Genomic DNA, 23253 nt, shown 5'->3' on the forward strand with positions numbered 1-23253 from the left:
AGAGAATAAAAGCCAACACAGGTGAACATTTATCTCATTTTCAAGTGGGAAAGGACTTTCTAAGCACAAAACCAGAGACAGTAACCGCAGAAGAAAAGACTAACCTTGTTGACAATATAAAAACATCATAAGCATCACAAAACAGCATGAACAAATAGCAAAACAACTTCAGTAAATGATGAATTGAGAGAAAATATTTGCTATATATGTACGGCTGATGGAAGGCTAATATCCTTTTATATAAAGAGCTGTGACAAATCAATAAATAAAAACGATGAACACCCTATTAGGACTAAGGACTTGACCAGACAACTGAAAAAAAAAAAAAAAAGCACATATGGTCAACAAACAGTGTAAGTTATCGAAAGATGCAAATTTCAACAACATGGTAATATTTTTCTTACCTGTTATGTTGAGAAAGGATTAAAAAATGACAATACCCACCCATGGTTAGCTTGAGTAGAGGGAACATAAAACAGGACAACCTTTTGGAAGAACAATTTGCAGAGAGGGTCAGAAACCTTAAAAATGCACAAACGCTTTGCCCTAGCCACTCGATTTGTAGGAATCCGCGGAACTAATACGGGATGATTATGCGAAAAAACTAGAAACAACCCGAATGTCCAAAAATCAGCACTTGGTCGAACCAGTCGTGGTTCATACCAATGTGAGGACAGTCTGAACAGTTATGAAAGATCATACGTTGAAACATTTTTCAGTGACCTACAAAAATGCTCCTATTCATTGAATAAAGCAGAAACAAAAGCAATAGATAGCTAGATAGCATGATTCTAATTTGGTTAAAAAATACTAACAGTTAACACTCAGTGAGCACTTGCTAAGCCTGCAGAGACGAGGTCACCCCAGACCTGAATGGCCTGCTCTGTTCCTGGACATGGATCCTGGCCCTCCCCCCACAACACGAGGTCCTGAGGGTAGAATCCCACAGCTAAACCATGGTTGACAATTGCGTGAAGTGCCCCCCTGGAGGGTCTCCTCATGCGGTGCAAGCGCAAGTTCAAGTTAAGTGCTCAGCCCAACCCGACAGCCCACAATCCTCTTTCGATTGGGGCAAACAGAATTGATGCTCATTCTTGTAAAATGTAAATGTCCTCCTCGACATTACTCAACACACTGTTATTAAGCGCCAACTGTACAAAGCTCTGTGCTGGAGGCTGGGGGTAGAGGGGGAGAGGCAGGCAGGGGGAAGGCAAGACGAGTGAGCAGGAAAGGCGGCGGGAGAGACGGAGGAAAGGAGATAAATGGAGTGTGGTCAAGTTGGAGGAGACAGCGACAGGGGAGATGGTCAGAGCCAGAGAAAGACAGAGGGGTGGAGAGTCTGCGTGCCAGGGAAACAGAAAGAGAGGGGCAGAGAATCACGAAAAGAGTGAGACAGAGAGGGACGGGAGATATCGAGAGAGAAGAGCCAAAGGTATGTCAGAGACGTCGCTGATATTTCCAGTTACACCTGGACAGTGTTTCAAGTTGTTCAAAGCTCTGAGATTCATAAAGACTGGCAGCTGATATATTTAAAAAATCCTACCCGTCCACACATCGATCCATTTATTTATCTTTGCCTCTGCCTCAGCACTGATTAAGTACTTGATCTATCAGTCCTCTGGCGTTTGTTATTAGTATTATTACTGTAAAAAATACCTTACCTGACCAGGATCACAGGAGCTGCTGCGTGTGTCTTGCTGGTCCCCGAGGGCCCCTGACTACCCTCCAACCCAGTGCCTACCTCACTGTCGTCTCTTCTGCTGGACCCGCATCTGGTGGGGGAGAGCGGGGACACTCACCTTGGTGAAGTGGACTGACAGAAAAGGATCAGCCTGGCTTGTGGGAAACTGTCACATATCAAAAACAACTTTGCTTTTATACCGAGAAGAAAAACCACGGTGTGGAAGCCACAGACCTCTCTCTTCTAATAATCCAATTTTTTTTTTCGATGAGTGTGTACGCTGATAATCACGGGGTGGGGGGGGTTCTCATAGTTTTTTCTCTCTCGCTCTCTCTCTCACTCGCTCGCTCTGTTTCTCCTCTTCTTGATTATGAGACTTAAACGGAAATTTTGAAATTTTGGGTTTTTTGTTTGCCCTTTACGAGTCATCTGAAAATATGATTTCTTCCCCTCACTACAGAGGTGAGAGGTATCAATGAGATAACAGGGCTCATGAGAAACTACAGTTTTTAAAACAAAAGTGTGTAGAGTTAGAAAAAAAGGGAAAAGAACTCAAATCACAGGGACATCCCAGGCAGGGAGAGATGCCACTCTGTGAGTGAGGGGATATTTGAGGGTCTCTGGGGAAAGGAAGAAAGGAACTGAGATGCTACATGTGGATGGGAAACACCAGGGAAAGAAATGGAATAGGGCTGCGTTTCCAGAGGCCTTGCTCTGGTCCAGGCCTCAGTTTCCCCTTAAGTGGAATTGATACGGTCATCACGGTCTTACTGCCCAGGGGTGGGAGCTCCGGATACTCTTGCAACCCATCTTCTCACAGAGGGTGAGAGGCATGGAAATTACTTCATGGAGAAAAAAATCAGGGAGTCCCTCCCTACCCCCGACAATTCACAGAATCCAAGAGTCTGAGAATCATTGGCTCCCAGAATCCACTGAACATCACTGAGTGAGGAAAGGGAGAAAAGTCTTGCCTCATTACATCTTAGGGCCTGAGAGCTCTGACCCAGAGGGGAAGGTCCCAACCAGGCCCCAGTATTAATGAATCCATGCTCACAAAGCCTAGAGAGGCTCGTTGGGACCCCAACCTTCTCATGGTCAGGGACACCATGGCCCGATGCTTCTGAGGCCCTCAGCCTTTGCGATTTTCTACTTCGAAAAGTCCCAGTTTCCAAGGATTTAGGATTCTAAATATCCACCATCATCCCCGTAGCCGACAATTTCTCAGATTTTCCATGTGCCAGATGCACCGCCGAACACTTTTCACAATTATCGTGTTCAATCCTCACCACAGCCCTTGGATTTCCATCTTGTCGTCATGGCCGTTATACAGATGGGGAAAACGGAGGCACGAAGTAGTCGGGCAACTTGCCCAATATCACAGAGCTGGAGGATAGGGGCCCTGCGTTCCATTGGTGCTGGGCTTTGAAACCACCAGGTTTCCTTGAGCACAACGGTCTCAGGTTTTAAATTCTAGGCTGCAATGATAGGGAGGTTCTGAGATTTGGAGATTCTTCTGGGGGCTTGAAGGTTTCAGGTTGTCCAAGACTTGGCGGCTGCATTTCCTCACCTCCGCAGGCACCCCCTCCAACCAATGGTCAACAGGGGAGACCAGCCCCCAGGGGCTTCTCCTGACAGGCTGTGGCTGAGACTCCCTGCCCTTGGCTCTCCAGTGCCCTGCATGACCCAGAGTTCTGTCATCCAATGTCCACTTCAACCCGTCTGCAAGACTGGCTTCAGGCCTGGGAAAGAGAAATTGGAAACAGATTTTTATTCACATGGTATAAACCTACTGGCCAAGACCCCCCCTTTACCCCTTTGCTTCTTTTCCTCCCACCATCTCCCAAATCCTCAAAAGAAGGAGAGCCTCTTTCCTCAACTCAGACTCACCTTTCTGGAAAAGCCCAGAGGGGGCTGGTGGCCTGGCTTTGTGAAGACAAGAGAAAAAAAAAATAGGTGAATAGAAAAAAAAAAAAACCTAAAAAAAATCAGCCAACAGCAATAAAAAAAAAAGAACCCAACCCTCCCTACCATTAGTTCAAAACAAAACTTTCACTGGTTGAGGCTTCTGAGTTGGTGGGACATGTCTGAGACCCAAAGATGGCCTGTGTGTGCCAGGCAGGCAGGGGAGGCACCAAGTGGGGTGAGGTCTCAGGTTGAAGGCCTGCAGGGACCCTGCATACAGCAGGGGCTTAAAAGATATGGCATGTGGTTGGGAGCAAGAGAGGGGGTGAGGCGCGTGCTCATCAGGAGGGAGTCCAACTTTAGGGATGTCCCTAAGGTTAATTAATGACCCCTTGCTCCCTGTCGACTTGGTTCTGAACATTCCCTACATGTCCCATGTAACTATAAACCAGGTCAGTTCTAGAAGCCGAGGCCCCATTCCCTGCCTCAGGACCTGTTCCCTCCTGAGAGAGGGGGCTGGTTTTCTCTTTCAGGGTCCGAGGTGTGGGCTACATCCTCCCCAAACCATCTCTCCCTTACTGTCACTTGCTCCATGAGAGGAGTGCCAGAAAAGAAGGAGGAAAGCTGAGTGACGGGTGATGCTGCTGCTGCTGAGAGCCAGGACCCTTGCAGAATGAGGGCCGAGGGGTCAGGTGGGCAGAGGTCCCCATCTCCTCTCTGCACTGGACTATATCCTCTCACATGGGAGGCTTCCGGGGGAGAGTGGACAGGATTAAATAGAGAGGTTGGTGAAAGTCCCCAGAGAAGTGGGCCTTTGACAAAGACTTGAAGGAGGTGAGGAAGGGAGCCATGTAGATATCTGAGTAATTCCAGAGGAAACAGCCAGCGCAAAGGTCCTGAGGTGGGAGTGTGTCCGATTTGCTCAAGGTCTACTAAGGAGGTAAGAGTGTGGTTAGAATGGTGTGAGTGAGAGGAAGAGGAGTAGGAGGTGAGGTAAGAGAGGGGACTAGGGGGGCCGTTAAACCATGCAGGACCTTGTAGCCCATGGTCAGGACTTTGGCTTTTACTCTGAGTGAGTAGGAGGCCATGGGAGGGTTGTGAGTAGAGGAGAGATGTGAACTGTCTTAGGACTTAACAGGATCCCTCTGATTGCTGAGTGTAGAATGGACTTTAGGAGTGAGGATGGAAGCAGAGGGATCAGTGAGAGGGAGGCTACTGCAATGATGAGGGAGGCTACTGCAGTCGCTACATCATCAGCGACTGATGATGGCGTTGGCAGTGGAGGGGGTGGGGAGAGGGTATATTCGGGAAATATATCGAATGGAGAGCTGACAGGATTTGTTGAAGGATGAGAGTCTTGGGGCCACACCGGGACACAGACAACACCCTAACTCTGTGGGCAGGAAGGAGTCCCTGGACTACTTAACAGCTTGAACTTTTAGGTGAGGAAAAAAAAGTTCTATCTTGTTTAAGCCCATATTATTTTGTGGGGTTTTCCCTGTTATTTGCAACTAAACATACTGATTGGTTCCTGGCCCATAACCCCACCCTGGACACTGAGACCTGAGGAGGGGAGCCCGCCGGTGGAACTGCCTCCCTCCTAGGGATGCTGTGAGTCAGAACCCTGCATACAGTAGGTGTTCAGAAAATCCTCCCAGGATGAAGGGGGAATGTATGAATGGCCATGTTCAGTGGACACAAGCTACAATTCTGTTCCCACGGAAGGCGGGATCTCAAAGGAAGAGTGAAAGGGGAATGAAAGGAGTCCACTAGATGAGGAAGAAGGAGCAGCACTCCTGGTAGAGGGAACAGTAGGAGCAGAGACCGGGGACAGAAAGAAGGGAGGTGAGGCCACTGTGGGGTGTGGAGCTTCAGTCCCGCAAGAAAGACGGGGCTTTGATTTGTGATTACGTTAGTCAATATCTGCCAACATGCCCGACCAATTCCTGGCTGCATAGTCACGGTCAGTGTTTTCTGAGCTGGAGTTAGAAAAAGCTAATCTTCCCCGAAAACTCAACCTTTCATTTGGCCATTCATTCAACAATGGTGCCAAGTCCTGGAGAACACTGAGGGTGATAATCAGGGGCATTCTCGGCTGGTGGCACCGCTCAAGCAAAGGCTCGGAGCTGGGTTGGGCAGACCCACTATGCAACAGGAGAGTCCGTTTTGCTTTCTCAGATCTCACACTAAGATGCAGTCTAGGTCTTCAGGGGCTCTGGGCATTCATAGCCCTGGGGCAATAGGGAGTCACGGAGGGTTAAGGAGAAGGTAAATCCATCCATGAGAGGCATACTCTTTCTAAGGGCTGCCTGCACTCTACGGTTCAGAGGCCCGACCACTCTACAGCTCAGACGGCCTACGAACCTTCCTCTCTTCTAGCCTCCTTATTGGCTGTTCATCCCCTCCTTCACACCAGCTACAACATCCCCGTTGGCTCTGCTCTTTCCCGTCCCACCTCCGGGTCTTTCTGTCCCGATACACTTTCTAGCTTCAGCATTGGTTCATCCCGTTCTTGCACTGCCCCTTGAGGTCTCAACTGCCTTCACTCTGACTCCCCCATTGGCTATCTGCTACCTCTCTTCCTCGCTCTCGCCTTCATCACCCACCCCATTGGCTATTCCCCTCCAGTCCCGCCTCCGAGGCCGCTCACATACCGCCTCTTGGTCACCTTTTGGTCTCCGTATTGGCTAGTTCCGCCCTGGCACCGCCCCTTGAAGGCGTAGTGCACACTCACAAGACTCTCCATTGGCTCGCTGCAGCCATTATCGTCATCCCTCCTCTACGTCACCGCTGCACGGCTCCCCATTGGCTGTTCGCTGTCTCTACCTTCCGTCCCACTACCTACGCAACCCATGGATCTCCTACTGTTCCGGCCTCTCCGTTCGCTCCCTGCTGCCCCCATCGCCTGTAGCCATTCCGTTTTCCCTGCCGCTCCCACGCCGCTCCCGCTCACACTTCCCCATTAGCTGTCCTACTTCTGCTCTCTTCATCCCGGACCCCGCACCCCACCATTCACGCATCCCCATTGATCCCCGATCATCCCGCCTCCTACACCGCCCACTCTCGGGTATCCCCATTGGCTGCGTGCTTCCCCTGCACTCGCTTCACCGTCTACGTCACGCGTGCGCGGCTCCCCATTGGCTCTCCGCTATACCTGTCGTCTCGCCGCCTACGACCCCCCCCCGTGAGTCGTATCCCCCTCCCCCCGGCGCTGGCCTTCCCATTGGCTGCCCGCCCCTTCAGGCCCTGCCCCCGCCGGTCCCGCTGCCGGTGCCGTCGGTGCCGCCGCCGCCGCCGCCGCCGCCGGTATGGCGCGCACGGCCCCTGTGGAGCCCCCGCTGCGGCATCCCGCGCCCCCCTCGCCGGCCGCGGGCGAGCCCCGTACCTCAGTCGAGGCAGCGGTGGCCCCGCGGAGGGTGCTGTTCGCCGACGAGGCCCTGGGGCTGCCGCTGGCGCAGCTGCGCCGCTACCGGCCGTGGGGCGGGCCCGGGGCGGGCAAGATGGCGGTGGCGGCCGGGCAAGATGGCGTCGGCGGCGGGGCTGACGAGGACGACGATGGCGAGGATGGGGATGAAGGGGAGGAGGAAGAGGAGTCTTGCCCCGAGCCCTCGCCGCTGTGCCCCGTTCCCGCTGGCGGGGGGTTTTACCTGGTGCCCACATTTTCGCTGCCGCCCGCGCCGGGCCGTCTGGAGCGCTTGGGGCGCGTCATGGTGGAGCTGGAGGCACTGCTGCCGCCTCCCGGAGCGGTCCCCGGGGGTGCCGGGGTGTGGGTGCCTGGGGGGCGCCCGCCGGTGCTGCGCGGGTTGGTCCGCGTGCTGAACCGCTCCTTTGAGAAGGCGGTGCACGTGCGGGCCTCACACGACGGCTGGGCTTCCTTCTGCGACCACCCAGCGCGCTACGTCCCGCGCAGCCCGCCGGGGGCAGGAGCGGGAGGACCAGGAGCAGGAGATCCCATCCTGGATCTGGGCCTTGGCTTGGGCCCCGGCCAGGCGCCCGCCTCCTCGCCCGACGACGGCGGCCGCACCGACCGCTTTGCCTTCCAGCTGCCCTTTGCTGAGGGTGCGGGCGATGGGGCGCGCCTGGACTTCGTGGTGCGCTATGAGACCCCCGAGGGCACTTTCTGGGCCAACAACCACGGCCGCAACTACACAGTCCTGCTCCGGATTGCACCCGCTCCCACACCCACTGATGCCGAAGGGCTGCCCCAGCAGCAGCAGCTGCAGCAGCTGGAGCCACAGCCCGAGTGCCAGGGTCCCGTGGAGGCTGAGGCCAGGCAGCTGAAGAGCTGCATGAAGCCGGTGAGGCGCAGGTAATGTCTGCCAGCGCCACCTCCGCCAACGCAGTGCTGTGTTTAGGATGGAGGACAAGCATTCCGACCCAGGAGCCCCTGAGGCCTGCTCTCCAGGACAGGGAGGAGGGCGCGTTCAGTCAGTCGGTCAAAGAGTAATGGAGACCGAACATGTGCTAGGCTGTGTTTTAATTACTGGGGTTTCATTCATTTATTGAATTGAACTGTAAAGCCCTGAACAAGACAGACATCTTACCTGCCCTCAGGGAGCATACAGGCTTTTATGAGAGACAGTTTGAAAAAACCAGCAGGTGGATAAGATACAGACGAATAAGTTTAGCTGCTGAGAGGAAAGTAAAATAGAGTAAGGGGACAGTTTGGGAGGGAATAGCTGCTTTAGGTAGGGTGTTTGGGGAAGGCCTTTGAGAAAGTGAGTCCTGGATGCTGATAAGAGTTATGCACAGATATGGGGAGGGAGAGAGTTTGTAGAAAAGGGAACAAGGAGGACTTTCTGAGGAGGTACTGTGTAAACTGAGCCTTGAATGATAAAGAGGAATAGTTTTGCACACATAATGGGAGCAGAGGTGTTCTAGGGAGAGAGAACAGCAAGTGCAAAGGTCCTGAGGTGGGACTGAATCTGGTGTGAACGAAGGGTAGTGTGCTGGAGCGGAGAGAACTGCAGTGATATGGTAGTGTGGACCAAGGTCCTTACCAGTGGGAGGCAGGGAATCTGATCCCCATTTGATGGAGCAGGAAGCCAGAGTTATAGAGGGAGAAACTGGTTGAGGAAGTGATGGCTCCTGGCTTTTCCAGTTTGGCCATGTCTGACCTTGAAGCCTGTGCAGTCTCTTTACTGTTTTGCTCTAATTTGGTCTGATATCTCCTGTGGAGTTGAGGGGCTGAGCCCCTGCTCTCACAAGAAGCAGTGGCTCTGGCAGAGGCAGAACCAGATGGGCCTGGACTGGAAGCTCTTTACCTTTGTTTTTGCTGTACCACCTGTGACCATTCAGGGCTTGGGAGAAGGAACCACTTAACCCCAGAAGCCCCTGATACAAGATCCTCCTGGGTTTTCCCTATCAAGCCATGAGTTCTTCAAGAGTAGCAGCTAGGCCTGATTTTGGGGGGAATCACCTAAGTCTAACCTGGGATAAGTAGATTCTCCAAGCACATGTGGGAAATGCATACATTTCCCTGCTCCTGGGAGGACTGGAAATGGGAATGGGAAAATGCTGTTTGGACCTTGTATATGCTTGATCAGAAGCCTCTGGCTGCAGCAAGGTGTTTGTGATCCTGGAAGGGCCTTAGGCTGTGAGTGGTTCAGAAGGGTCTAGCTTGGGGCTTGTGGGCAGATGTGCCTGGGTAAGTGAGCAAGCAGACAAGTACCTACTTACCAACCTGTGTTGGTAACAGTAACCTGAGACTATCTGAGCAGGGTAGGCAGCATGGCTTTCCTTACAGGCGTAAGAGTGTGGATTCTGACATCAGTGCCTGGGTTCAAATCCCAGTCCTGTCATCTGTTAGCCTTATGATCTTGGCCAACTCATTTAACCGCACTGTGCCTCAGTACCCTCATCTGTAAAGCAGAATTATTGCAGCTACTTCACAGGAGATGAGTAAGAGCACTCAGAACCAAGCCTGGCTCTTAGTAGTGCCGTATAGGTGTCAGTATTAATGCTTAGGGAATCACAGATAGTTCCTTGGATTCCCCTCCCAAACTCTGCTCTGTCCATCACCAGCTGTGTAGCCTTGCCTCAGTTTCTTCATCTGTGAGCCTCCGTTTTCTCATCTGCTAAAGGGGAACGACAGTCAATTTGTGTGCTTGGATTGGACGCAGCAAGCATGGGCAAGGTAACTGAAGCATGGTGTTAGCTTTGAAAGATTAACAGTGGCCAACATTTACTGATCTCTGTGTTGAGAGCTTCAAGTTTGTTCTCTCCTGAGTCCCACTGTGCATGCTGTGTGGTGTAGGTGCTATGGTTATGCCCATTTAATAGAGGGGGAAACTGAGGTAGCTCAGAGAAGTGAGCCAGCTTGTTCAAGTACACTCAGCTAGTGAGTGATAGGACCAGGGAGGAGACGGTAGGGACGTTTTTTAAAAACTACTGTTCCTCTTGAAGGCCTGATAGGATTCAGGGCAAATTCTGCATTTCGCTCCAGGTGTTCCCATGTTCCTAGCATGTCTTGCTTTCCTTCTAGCTTTTTTTTTTCCTTTATTGATCTTAAGTGTGAAGCTCAATAGATTTTTACATATGTATGCCCTTGTGAAACCATCACCCAGATCAAGATATCCAGCCATTCCAGTGCCCCTCGCCTTAATTTCTGTCACTTTTCCTGAGTCGTCATTCCAGCTGGCTGTCGTGGGAGCCTTGTCTGTAAGACGTGTCAGTTTGGGTAACAGAGTTTGGTCATTTTAGAGTGTGAAAGGAAGGGAACAGAGAAATCAAAAGCTTGCAGGGCCAAGGTGGGTGGGAGGGTGTTTTTCTTTTAACATACATGGGTGGTTTTAAGGAGAAATTGAAGCAGCCCGTTCAGACAATTGTTTTGGTATCTGGCCCCAGGTCTGTGGTTCCTAACATGACTTATGATATTATTTTAAGTGGGCAGATGGCTTTTCGATAGCTTCTTTATCTTGATCTCAGCTCTTGCAAAGGGGAGGTCGGTGCTCATTGCAAGATCAGCGATAAGATTTTCTTTGTAGGTCGGTGGCTTTCTTGGCGAGTACATTTCAACTTATTATTGTTTTAAAACCTGCGTGCTGCCGGTGACTTGGAGTGCTGTTGGAGAACAGCCGCTGCCTGCGACCCAGCCCTTCTGGGAGGTGGTAGAGGATCTTAGGGGATAGCCTCAGCCTGCGGGAGCCCTGTTGTAGAGGGCTTCCCATTCAGGAAGTGTTGCCTGCAGGTCCACTGTGCACCAGCACAGCCACGTCACGTGGGGACACGGGAGAAGTCTGTGCTAGCCCTCGGGATACAGCTCAGAAACTGAAATGGCTGCATTCCTCGAGTTGCTGGCCCAGGCTTTTGATAACCCTTAGGCTTAGAGCTGATCCATCAACAAGCATTTATTGAGGGCCTACCATGTGCTGGGCACAGTGCTAGGTTCAAACAGGGCCAAAGCTGCAGACTGGCGCTAACATGTCAAAGGGCCGGTGGTGGAACCGGGTGGGAGGGGCAGGGATGGAGGGTTTGTTGTACAAGACCTGGCAGAGACCCTGCGGAGTATTTGCGTGTACAGTCTCATCTAATCCTTTCAACATTCCCTGTGAGATAGATGGTTTCGATCCCTCTTTTCTGGATGAGCAAACCGAGGCTCCCAGAGTCCAAAATCCCAGGGCTGGTGTGGGGAGGAGAGCCCTCCAGGTCTGCCTTGGCTTAACACCCTTGGGAGGTGTCCTATTCCTTTTAAAAATAAAGACCAAGAAAGTTGCAGCATGGCTTTTGAGCACCCCATGACCTCTCCCCCAGTCTGGCCTCCAGGGCATCTAGTCTCACTTCATGCCATCCTCTGCCTTCTGAGCTTCTGTCACTGTGGTCTTTCCAAGGTGCTTTCCCCCTTCCTGCCTCAGGGACTTTGTCCATGCTGTTTCCCTCATCAGGAATGTTGGTGCGGTTCCCACTGCAGTCTCATTTTGATCCTTCAGTTCTAAGAGTGCTTCCTCCTGGAAGCCTGTCCATCCCAACCACCTCAGGCCCGGGTCTTTTTATAGCAACTGACCAGCCAAGCAGGCAAGCCCTGTTAGAGAATGTCATAGAGCAGAGGAGATGAGCATTGCCACAAATTCAGGGTCATTTTCCACCCTGCCTGGCAGTCCTACTGTTTTATTCTGATCCACTCTTGTCTCGTCCCTGAGGTGACTCTTTCAAATGTTCTTTACCTTCAGACTTCCTGCTTCAAAAAAACAAGTAGAAACTATAAGAATGGAACTCCCCACACCTTGTAGCCCCCAAGCCTGCAAACTGATTTCCCTCCTTTGTGTTACAGGGGAGGAGGGAGGTCCTTTTCCTCCCTCAGGCCAGTCTCCCCATTTGTGCCCTGGGTTCCATTTTTCTGCCACTTGCTCCAGAACCTGACATAATCAGTTACCCTTTCTCTCCTGGCAGCTTTTCACTGCCCTCCTCGCTTGAGCCTCTCTATTGGCCTTTATACATGCCAGTGTCTCTGCTGTCTTAGATATCTGTGCTTTGACCCCACCTCTGTCCCCACTGCTCCTGGCCAGCACCCAATCACCCTTCTCCCCTTCACTGTCGACCCCCCTCTAAAGAGTTGCCTACACTTGTCTTCTCCACTCACTTCTGCCCCTGCATCTGCCAGATTCCATAGGTGGTTTTTTGGAGTTCTTGAAGTGGTTGAGCACTCCTATTTAAAACACTTTCTTACCTTGCCTTGGGACCATCCTCTGCTGCTTTTCCTCTGAACTCTCTGGTTCTTCTCTTTCTCCCTACTCTTTCCTTCAGCCTCATACATACAAACTCAGTATCTCTACTTGGCTGATGTCTCAAAGATGCCTCAAACTCCCCTTGTTCGAGATTGACTCCATCACCTCCTCCATAGAGTCCTCAGCAGCCCCTCGCTCCCTGACCCCTCCATTGCTTATTTTCCTTCTAAGCATCTTAAGCCCTCCCTGACCCTGTAGTCTGGGCCAAGGCCCCTTGTTCTAGGGCATTCTTTCCTTTTCTGAAGGCCCTGACCTCAGTTTGTAGTTAGACCTTCATTAGGGGATTATCGGATGACCCTCTCTGCCCTGCTAGACTGTAAGCTCCGTGAGGGGTAGGGACATGGTCTGCTTTTGTTCACCACTGTATTCCCACAGGGCCTGCCACGGTGCCTGGCACTTAACAGGTGCTCAATAAATGTTTGTTGAAAGAATGAGTGTGAGTATCTTTTTTTGATGTCTTCCTGCACGCTAAATTGTAAGCTTCCTAGTCGGGTTTGCTCACCATTGCGTCTCCAGAGTCTGGCCCTGGGCTGATGCACAGTAAGCCCTCAATGATTTTCAGGTGTACCTGTAGCTGAATGGATGGGGACCCAACTTGCTATCTGAGTTGGCAGTTGGGAAATCAGAACAATCAAAGTCGAAACAGGATGGGCCAGGGGTCATCTTAGTTGTCTGGAGTGAGGATTTTAGTGTGAAAGTGATCCTCTTTTATTCCACGGAAAACTGATAGGGCATCATGGTCGAGGATGTGGGCCTGAGGCCACGTGTTATGAAAGCAGCACAGCCAGAATCTGAGCTGGGTGCTCCTGCTCTGGTGCCCCAGTTCTCAACTGCTGTGCCGGGCTGGGTGATGTGTCTTACCAGCTGGGCAATGCTGGGCAAGTTGCTTTCCTCTTCAGAGCCTCAGTTTCTCTCAGTGGGAATTTGGAGTGGAGTACTGTTTGTTAAGCACTTTAAAGGAGACTTTCAAATATTTCCTCAATCTGCCTAACAGCTCTCTGAGGTAAGTATTACTATTATACCCTCTTCACAGATGAGGAAACGGAGGCACAGAGAGGTTAAGTAACTTGCTCCAGGTCACACAGCTGGTAGGTGGCAGAGCTGGGGTTATTCAAAACTACATGTCATGACCCTTTATTAAGATGTGAAATAAATTTACTGGATTCCAACAAACATTAAAAAAATAGCATAGAAAATAATGAGTGCATCACTACATGTAGTAAAGGTAAGTTATCTCATTCAAAGAACAACTGGTTTTCAGAGATATGTATATATGGGTGTGTGCTGGGTTATGATGTAAAACGTATTTCTTACCGTGGGTCACGGCCAAATGAATGAAGTCATTGCTGTAGCAGAAGCTCATAGCACAACAAACTGCTCAGCTTCCTCCCTCTGCCCTACTGGATTGTCCATAAGTCCCAGAACTGACACTGACACAGACTAGCTGGGGAAGACAGAGCAGTACCCCACATAACTTGGTGGCTTTCACAGCCTCCTTCAAACCCTGTTGTTTTTAGAAAGCAGATGGCTCAGGGTAACTGGGATTCCAAGTATCTCGGGCAGATTTCCGAAGCCACCTGTCCCCTCGGAGAGTCAGCGTTATCTTCAGGCTGACTGCATGGGAGCTGGGGTCTACTGAGTTTCCCTTTGGGTTTCAGTGCATGACCCACTTTGGGCTGGCCAGGTTCTTTGAAAACACGAGTGTTGGGGGTGCTCTCAGAGGACTTGGGTGGTGGTGGCAGTGATGTGACTGCTCTGAAAGTCTGCTTTGCTCTTCTCCACAGAGGTTGTCAGCCCTCATTTGCTCACTCACTCTCTGACTGTGGCGATTGACTTTTTTGTTCTGTCTTGGCTGGCCTAGGCTGGGGCCCACAGCACCTCTTTCTGAAATCTCACACCCTGGTCTCCCTGGGTGCCTTCTGAGGTCAGGCCATTGAGTCTCCTGATGGCAGGAAGACTTTTCACACCCAGGAGACAGGCATGCAGGCCTGACACGGCCCATCCTAGACTACACTGTCTTGACTAGTTCTCGCGAGAGCACCCAGAGGATGAGTGCCCAAGATGCCCCCTGGTCTGTGCTCCAGTTCGTGACTGCCCACTGCCCTTGAGGCAATACCACGTGGTGTGTGTGGGGTTGGTGCCAAAAGAGCAAGTTTCCTTCTCGAAAATTAGCAAGCATACGGGAGGTACAGTTTTGTTCTTAATCTCCCTCCCCATTTTTCTAAGAACCCCTCTTCTCTGTTACTGATTAGTGAGTCAGTATACATTTGTACTCCATTTCTATCACTATCCTCCTTTTGATTAAAGTCATAGCTGCCTCCGAATATTTACTGTGAAAGACAGTTCAAGGATATTTAGTGTTTTTTTTTTAAGCCCACAGTTTCACACACTGTCTTCAAAATGGAACCCTCTTTGGATGTTATCAGTGTGGTGTGTAGTTAGTAGTTAGTAGGTGTAGATACTGTTCCTTGAGCCTCAGTTTCTGCATTTGGGAACAGTTTCTGCAAAGGGAAGGGTGTTGCTTTGAAGGAGAGATGTGAGGGTTTTCAAATGACTTGGTGTATCAATGAAAAGGGCCCACGGTGGAGGAGGTGAACAATAGATGCTGTGCCTCCTGCTTTCATCTCTCTGACTTTGGAAGTAGGGAGAGTGACCTGTGTACTTCTGCTGGCTTCGTGGATTCGGGGATTGGCTGAATTACTTGACGTGATTTTTGGATGTTCCCCCTCTTCTCACCCTCCCCGGCTTTGGAAGAGATGTTCTGGGGGCTGAAGGATTTGTTTTGTATTTGTTTTTCTTCTCTCTCTTTTTCCTTCAAATGGACCATGAAGTTCTTTTCCTGCTGGTTGGCTGCATCCTGAGTTCCCCTCTCTTCTCTCTCATGTACATCTAGGACTCTGGAGTGGCTTTTAGAAGCCTGGTTATCATGCACCTGCACTGGGCCAGATGGCAGGGGAAGGCTTGCCTAGCCCTGCCCTGGGAGGAGGGCTGCCTCTCTGTTTGTTTGCGGGTCTTGAGGATGCTTGCTTTAGAAGACCCTAGGAAGATGACATTTTCTCTAATGAAGGACTACACCAGCAAAAGAAGTCAGCAGAAATTGTGTTGGGCCACAAATCCAAAGACCTGGATTTTTGACCTACTAAGGGGAGTGGTGCAGAGCCAAGCCAATTTGCTCCGAATCCCCCTTTCTCATCCGTGAAGTGCAGGAATTGATGGCTGGGCTCCTGGAGTCACCTACTTCATGCCCTGTAGTCTTCTGACTCAAATACCTCTGGTGTGATGTGTGAGCCCTAGTCTGTGGAGAAAACCAGATGGTCCCTTCCAGATCTTCCAGACTCTAGATCCATGTACATGGTTCAAGCTTCCTCCCCAAGGGTGCTAATAAAAACCAGTTCTTGCAGCTATTTCTGTGTCTGGTGGTCTCCTAGCCACATGTCCCCTGAAGGCAGGGAAACTGGGAATGAGAGTGTGGGCAAAAGGCAGATCAAAAGCAAAGCTTGAATGAAGGTGGAGGGAGGGATCTTGTCTATTATTGCTGCCTCTTTCTATCTGCCCTGGAAAGGATTGGAGATGAGGCTGTGGTAAGACCCCAGCCTCCCTCATCCAAGAAGCAGCAGTTTGTTGGTTGAGAGCACAGACTTAGAAGCTGAATGACCTGGGTTTCGATCTTTGCTGCATGACCTTGAGCCATTTACTTGGCTTCTGTTTCACCATCTGTAAGATGAGGATAATAAAACTGCCTACTTCAAAAATGTAAAAGTACCTATCTCATAGGGTTCTCATGAGAATTAAATGAATATATGTGAAGCTATGTTATGAAGTACCATAGTAAGCACTATATTCAGGTCAGCTAGTGATATTCTGTTTCTGTAGGTAATTGTGAAGGGAACTGATTATGTGTTTTCAAAAAAGTTGCAACCACTTACCGAAATGTCAACATCATCCTGTTACTTCTGAGGAAGAAAAAAGGTTTGAGTTATTACCTCAGCTCTTTTCAGGTCTCCGCATGTGTTTTAGTTAATGGTTCCCTCATTTGCCTTAATTTGTAAGCAGTTGATACTCATTGGTGAGAATGAGAACAGCGATTTCTCCATGGTCCTCATACCCTCACCCCTGGCAGGGACTGACTGAAATACCCTTGGTTTCCACCACTCAGACCTTGGGTCTGACTTGCCTGGCAAATGAGGAAAAAGACCAACAAATATCTATGCTTGATTCAGCCCCTGCTCTGTGCCAGGCCCTGGTGTCTGGCTTGATGTCCTCATTTCCCTCGACTGCCCTGTGCTTGGTGTACACATGCTGGCTCCCCTGTGCTCCGTTTTAAGGTGAGGAGGGTGAGGTTCAGGGAGGTTAAGTGCCCTGCCAGGCTGATATGGCGATGGGTGGAGGGTTGGCGGAGGGACCTAGGCCTCTGTGATCTCAGGTTACTGCCTTTTCTGCTGACCTCCTTCCCATTCTCCAGTTGCTTCCTTCCTTCCCTTTGCTGTTTCCTGTGCCCCACAGTCCTTGCTTGCCCTTTCTTGGAAAAGATGGTTTCCTCCACAGCCAGAAGTATACTCTAAAGAAATGATCCAAAATGTTCATTAAGCTATGCCCAATGATGTCTGCCAAAGTCTGCTTTGTGGGAGCAAGATGAAGGAAACAACCTAGCTGCCTAGTAGGAAGGGAATGGCTACGTACATTAAGGTCAACCCATGTGATGGGGGTAGTAGCAGCCATTTCAAATGTTTACAAAAGTATGTAATGCTGCTTCTTACTGTTAAATGGACAAAGCCAGCTGCAAAATTATGCCCGCAGAATCTAAACGATTCACAGAATGTGTGGAATGAAATTTTCCAAAATGGTAACGATGGTTGCCTCTGGCTGATGTGTGACTTTTCTCCTGCTTCCTTACGCTTTCCTGTATTTCGTCAATTTTCTACAGTGAGTGTGTAGGACTTTATGACCAGAGGATAGAAAGAGGCAGCAGAAGAGAAAACAGCAGCTGTCAGGTGAGGGTGGGCCAGCAGAGAGGCTCAGAAGGTGCCGGTAGGTGGCAGAACCGGCCTTTCAGGGCATCAGATCCATGCATTCTCTCCTCCGCCCCACAGGCCTAACGAGGAGGAGCTGAGGATGAAGAGTGCAGACGATAATACCCCTGCTGTGGGTAAGCAATTGGCAGGCTGGGGACTTTTAGCTTATATTTACCATTTCTTTCTTCCTCCCCTTTTCTTTCTCCACAAATTAAGAGGCATCTTCTGCCTTAGACTGTCACAGAAAGCTTCAGAGGCAAATCTGCCAGTTGGCTAGAAGAGTATATTTTCTTAACCAAACCAGGCTTGTTTATACCCTTGCCTGGCCCCGACACTGTCCTCTTCTTTCCAGCAGAGCGTCCTGATGTCCAGGAGTCAGTGGGTCCCTTGGTGGCCCCCACGCCTCTCCGTCCGTGGCCCCAGATGACACTTCAGGTAAGCAGGCCCGGCAGCCTCTGGATGGACAGCCCGATGGGAGGCTGGGTGGTGGGGCTGACTTGCTCTGGGTCTCCCCTAGGTTGGGGGGTGGCCCCCCAAATCAGAACTTGGTGGCAGAAGGGTAGAATGCAGTTATTTGCCTGGGCTTATAGAAATGTCATTTGTTAGTTTAGCAAATATTTATTGAGTGCTTGCTCTGTGCCAAAGACTGTTAGGGACACTGGTAATACAGTAATGACCCAAACACTGTCTCTTCATGGGGCTCACTTACATTTTAGTGGAGTGAGACATAATAAAACAAAATAGCAGTTAAAATATATGGTATTTTAGATGATGATGAGTGCTAAGGAAAAAGGAAATAAAGGGATAAGGAGAGAGAGAGAGTGTATGTGTGTGTGTGTGGGGGTGTTGGGGGAGGGAAGACATTTGCAACTTCAGATTGGGTGGCCAGGGAAGGCCTTGGTGGTCAGTGAGATTTGAGAGAAGATCTGAAGAAAGTGGAATAGTGAGGCATGTGGATAACTAAGGTAAGGGAAGAACATCTCAGGCAAGTGCAAAGTCCTCAAGGTGGGGCCGTGGCTAGTATGTGTGAGGAACAGTGAGGAGGAGGCCGTGCAGCGGAGCAGAGTGAGTGAGGGGGAGCGGCAGGAGGTGAGGTGGGAGAAATGGAGGCACAGATCACATGGGGCCTCACGGGCCATGGAGAGGACTCTGGCTTTTACTCTGAATGACAGGGGAGCCGCAGGAGGGTCTTGAGCAGAGGAGGTCCATGACCTGACTTAGGATTTAACAGGCTTCCTCTGGCTGCTGTGAGGAAAATGGACTGCAGGGTTGAGGGTGGAAGCTGGGGGACCCTGAGGAGGAGGCCACTGCAGTGGTCCAGGTGAGCGATGCTGGTGCTGGCAGGGAGATAGAGAGATTCTAGAGATGTAAGTGTGTGTGTGTGTATGTGTGTGTGTGTGTGTGTGTGTTAACTTTTTATTACAAAGATTTTCAAACATATAACAGTAAAGAAACTGGGAATTCCCTGTCAGTCCAGTGGTTAAGACTCCGTGCTTCCACTGTACAGGGCATGGGTTTGATCCCTGGTCGGGGAACTAAGATCCCACATGCCATGCGAGTGGCCAAAAAAAAATAATAATAAATAATAAAAGTAAAGAAACCAGTATAATGAATCTACATATACTCATCACCCAGCTTCAACAAATTTCAACACGTCCATTCCTACATTTCTCTATACCCCAGCCCCTCCTCTCACCTTCCCTATGGAATTATTTTGGAAAAAATCCTGACTTTATGTCATCCTTGAATACTTTGGTTTGTATTTCAGAAAATTAAGCACTCTTTACAAAAACCCCACAATGCCACGTTACCCCTCAGAAAATTAACAATAATTCCTTAGGATCATCAAATATTTGGTCAGTGTTCAAATTTCCTTGTCTCATAGGTGTTTTAGGGTCCAAACAAGGTCAATACATTGTATTTGGTTGATGGGTCTTTTTAGATTTTTAAATCTGTCTCACTTTTCTTGCAATTTGTTTGTTGAAGAAGCCTTGTTTGTCCTATAGAGTTTCCCATAGTCTGGATTTGGCTGATTGCATCCACGTGGAAACACATTTCTACTCCACTTTTATTAATTTATTCTATTTAATTAATTTCATCTAGTATTAAATTTAATTACTATTACTTTTATTAAATATAACCTGTTATTATTAAATTAATTTAAATAGAATTGATTCTACTTAATTCTATTTATTAGCTGGAATTCTTCTCTAAAGAAAAACTTTCTCACATCAACTATTTGGCTACCTTGAACATATATGCCCTGAGGGTATATAGTTTGTATAGAAAAAGCTGGATAAATACTTAAAAACTTCCCTTTTATTTACCAGTTTTCAGAAGAAATGAACTTCTCCAAAGGTGACCAATTAAGGGTTTTAAGTTTTGGGGTGGCATTAATAACTCATAAATTTTAAACATATTTGATGAGTTTCAACCCATTGCACCTATTTATTTATTTTGACACTTAAATTGAATTGTCTCTGGCCAGTGGGAGCTTATTTTCATTGGCTCTAGAGTTCTTTTTTTTTTTTTTTTTTTGCGGTACGCGGACCTCTCACTGTTGTGGCCTCTCTGGTTGCGGAGCACAGGCTCCGGACGCGCAGGCTCAGCGGCCATGGCTCACGGGCCCAGCTGCTCCGTGGCATGTGGGATCTTCCCGGACCGGGGCACGAACCCGCGTCCCCTGCATCGGCAGGCGGACTCTCAACCACTGCGCCACCAGGGAAGCCCTCTAGAGTTCTTTTGGTACATCCCCAACATTCTTTGAGCACTTTCTCACATTCTTGTATGTCAATATGTCCCAGACTCATCTTGTACTTTCCCTGCCCCGAACCTGGGAACAGTCAGTTATTTCAGAAGCCCTGATTCCTTTCAGTGGAGAATGGTATTTAGAAACCAAGATCTGGGTGCTAGATGTGCTTGTTGCTACTAGATTGGTCATTGTTTCTAGGCCTTGTCAAAAGACAGAGCTAGGAAATACATTTTGTTTAAAAGAGAAAATACATGAATTCATATGGATATTCTGGATATGTTTTGGAGGTCAACCAACAGTAGTTACTGATAGTCATTCACCAGATATTGGTGCCCACTGAATTTCTCAGCTTTATGATCTACAGGGAGCCCCCTTTTATTCCACCTAATTTTGTTATTTTAATGTAGACGTAGTCTTTGGAGTTAAGAAAATTATAGTTCTTTATGGAGTTTTCACTTGGAAACACCTGTGGGGCTGGATGTGCGCTGTCACCAGTTCTCACTGTCTCTGCTTGTCCCATCCCTTCCTCTTCTTCATTCCCTTCCCTTTCTCTCCCCTCCCTCCCCCCTCCCCTATGGCTCCAGGTTTCTGAAGTTACAGTGACTGGCAAACCCCCAGAGGAAGGTGATGTTCCCAGAAGCAGTCCACCTGTGGCTTTCACAGAGGTCCCCCAGGCACCGGCCATCAGGATTCCCCTCTCTTCCTCCCTCTGTGGCCTGGGTGGCTCTCCCAGGGACCAGGCCTCGGGGCCCGATGCAAGTGAGGGGGCAGCTGGGCCTTTCCTGGAACCCAGCCAGCGACAGGTGGAGGCTACGTGGGAAGTATCCAGAGAGAATGGAAGGGGCCGAAAGGACCCCATAGTGGGAGCTATCATGGATGAGACCCCTGGGGGTCTGGAGGTCGTGAGTGGGTTGGAGGAGCTGCTTGGCGAGGACACCATTGACCAGGAGCTGGAGCAGCTCTACCTGTCCCACCTGAGCCGCCTGCGGGCTGCCGTGGCTGCTGGTGGGACAGGAGGTAGTGGGGAGGGCCCCACAGATGGGGGGGTATCTCCCAGCCATCCCCTGGGCGTACTCACGGACCGCGACCTGATCTTGAAGTGGCCTGGCCCCGAGCGGGCCCTGAACAGTGCCCTGGCTGAGGAGATCACGCTGCACTATGCCAGGCTGGGGCGTGGTGTGGAGCTCATCAAGGACACCGAGGACCCTGATGAGGAGGGAGAGGGGGAAGAGGGGCTCCCCATCATACCCTCCAGCCCAGAAGGGGACACCCCCAAGGAATCGCCTCCGGAAATCCTCTCTGGGGCCCATCCTGTGGTAGCCACTATGGGAGATGTGTGGCTCCCATGGGCAGAAGGCTCAGGATGTAACAGCCCTGTGGTTCTGAGTATGGAGGGTCAGTTCACTGGGGCTCCAGAGAAGGGGATGGGCAAGGACGCTGACTCTTTGCATGTGAATAGGGTGATAGCTGGGGTGACTGGGTCACCAGGGGGGACAGAAGTCCAGATGGAGTTTACCACTGAGTTGGCAGACAGATCGGTTTCTATATTCGGCAAGGAGCCAGCTGCTCCAGTCCTGCAGGGGCAAGATCTCCCCCTCCTTGGTTCCTTGGGGGCTGAAGTCTGTCCTTCCAGCCTGGCCAGGCCCCATGTGAGCTCCCAGGATGAAGAGGGTTCAGGCCCAAGCCTTGAGCCCCCAAAGAGGTCTCCAACCCTAGCAGCCCCTGCAGAGAGTGTGTGTGTATTGCCTCCCCAGCTCTGGGGGCCCTTGACCCAGACTCTGGGGGTCCTGGCTGGGCTGGTGGTGGTCCCTGTGGCTCTGAACAGTGGTATGTCCCTCCTGGTGCTTGCGCTGTGCCTCTCTCTGGCCTGGTTCTCGTAGGAGCTGCTTGTGAGATCAGCAATAACAGGCTTCCCCCTCTCTGGGGAGGGGTAGCCCCTCCCCCCAGAGGGTTCAGATGGGATGTGTGGCCTGTACAGCGAAGGGTCCTTTGCTTCTGAGAATGCTTGACTGGAGAGAGGCCTTCCTGTCCCTTAGCTCTCCAGTCAGCGTGGGGCTCCCTGCGGTGATACCAGTGGAGAGAAACAGCATGGGTGGATGGTGTGAGTGAGAAATTTCAGAATGGAACTGGGCATGTCCTCCCTTCCCATCCCGCCCCCCCCCCAAGCCTGTATTTATTTTTGTATAATTCTCTGGATGAGGGAGAGTGGTCATGAGCTGGTCTTGGGGCACAATTACCCAGAGATATATTTATTAACAGCCAACCTGTGCAACCTGCTGGAGCTTTATTTTTAATTTAATTTATATAGAGTACCTATTATTATATGCCACAATACAGCTCTATGAGAAACGATGTGTCTTGTTGTGCAATGTTCTCCTGTTCGGGTCTGAATGTGCAGGGTGGTCACGTTCTGTGGGAGGACCACGGTGGGGAGTGGGTAGGGGTGGGTGGGATGTGGTCATTGCCTGCTGCTGCTGCTTCAATATGTCCTTGAGGATCTGTGTCACCTCATCTTATGGTACTAATCCATGTGGTCTGGTGGTCTTTGGGGGGCAGGTCCTTTGGTCTTTTTCACATTCTGCCAGGGAGGGAGGAAGAATGGTGGCCACATGAGTGTTTGGTGTCACATACATGACTGCATGACATGTGGTCAGCTGTGGTTGAGGGGATATTTGTTGTGGATCAGCCACAAGGTTTTGAGGTTAGTGGAAAAAAACCCCCAAAACACAGCCTTTGACACTAGCAGGGAGAGCCCTCTGCCCTCAAGATTGAGGAGGCCTCAGAAAGGACAGAGGACTTAATGTGCTGTGAAAAATTCATTTCAGAGTTGCTGTCCACAGACATTGCATTCTAACTCAAAACTGGAAACCCAGAAGCTTTGAAAGAAAGGCTAGATGTATATACTGCATGCAAATAAAAAACTCTGCATAGCAAAATAAAACACCATATATTTGTTTGCTTCCTTTCACAGCAAAACTTTATACCAGCTTTCTTCAGTCCTTCTTCCCCAGGGCTCCAGTGCTTTTCCTTAACCACAATTGTATTTTTTGCCCAACCACTTCAGCAAAAGTGCTGAAGTCACTGATGATATTCACATTGTTCTATCAACAGTCAAGTCTCAGACCTCGTCTTACTTGACCTATTGGCAGCCTTTGACACAGTTAACCATCTCCTCAGCCTTGA

At 50.1% G+C, this 23253-nt stretch overlaps 1 protein-coding gene across 2 annotated transcripts; it reads left to right on the forward strand.

The window, feature by feature from the left end:
• Positions 1-6891: 6891 nt before the first annotated feature.
• PPP1R3F (protein phosphatase 1 regulatory subunit 3F) lies at positions 6892-22395 on the forward strand (the record flags this gene model as incomplete). 2 transcript variants are annotated; one of them, XM_082681482.1, is made up of 4 exons in its annotated part: positions 6892-7892; positions 17397-17452; positions 17671-17753; positions 20655-22395. In XM_082681482.1, the coding sequence occupies 4 exons, from the start codon at positions 6892-6894 to the stop codon at positions 21948-21950; spliced, it is 2436 nt and encodes an 811-aa protein (XP_082537608.1). In that variant the 3' UTR covers positions 21951-22395. The 2 variants fall into 2 exon arrangements, with proteins under 2 accessions (XP_082537608.1, XP_082537609.1); XM_082681483.1 differs by having other exon boundaries at positions 17674-17753.
• Positions 22396-23253: the final 858 nt, after the last annotated feature.

Source organism: Grampus griseus (genome assembly GCF_964374135.1).
Source record: "Grampus griseus genome assembly, chromosome: X".
In the NCBI taxonomy this organism is placed as follows: Eukaryota; Metazoa; Chordata; class Mammalia; order Artiodactyla; family Delphinidae; genus Grampus; species Grampus griseus.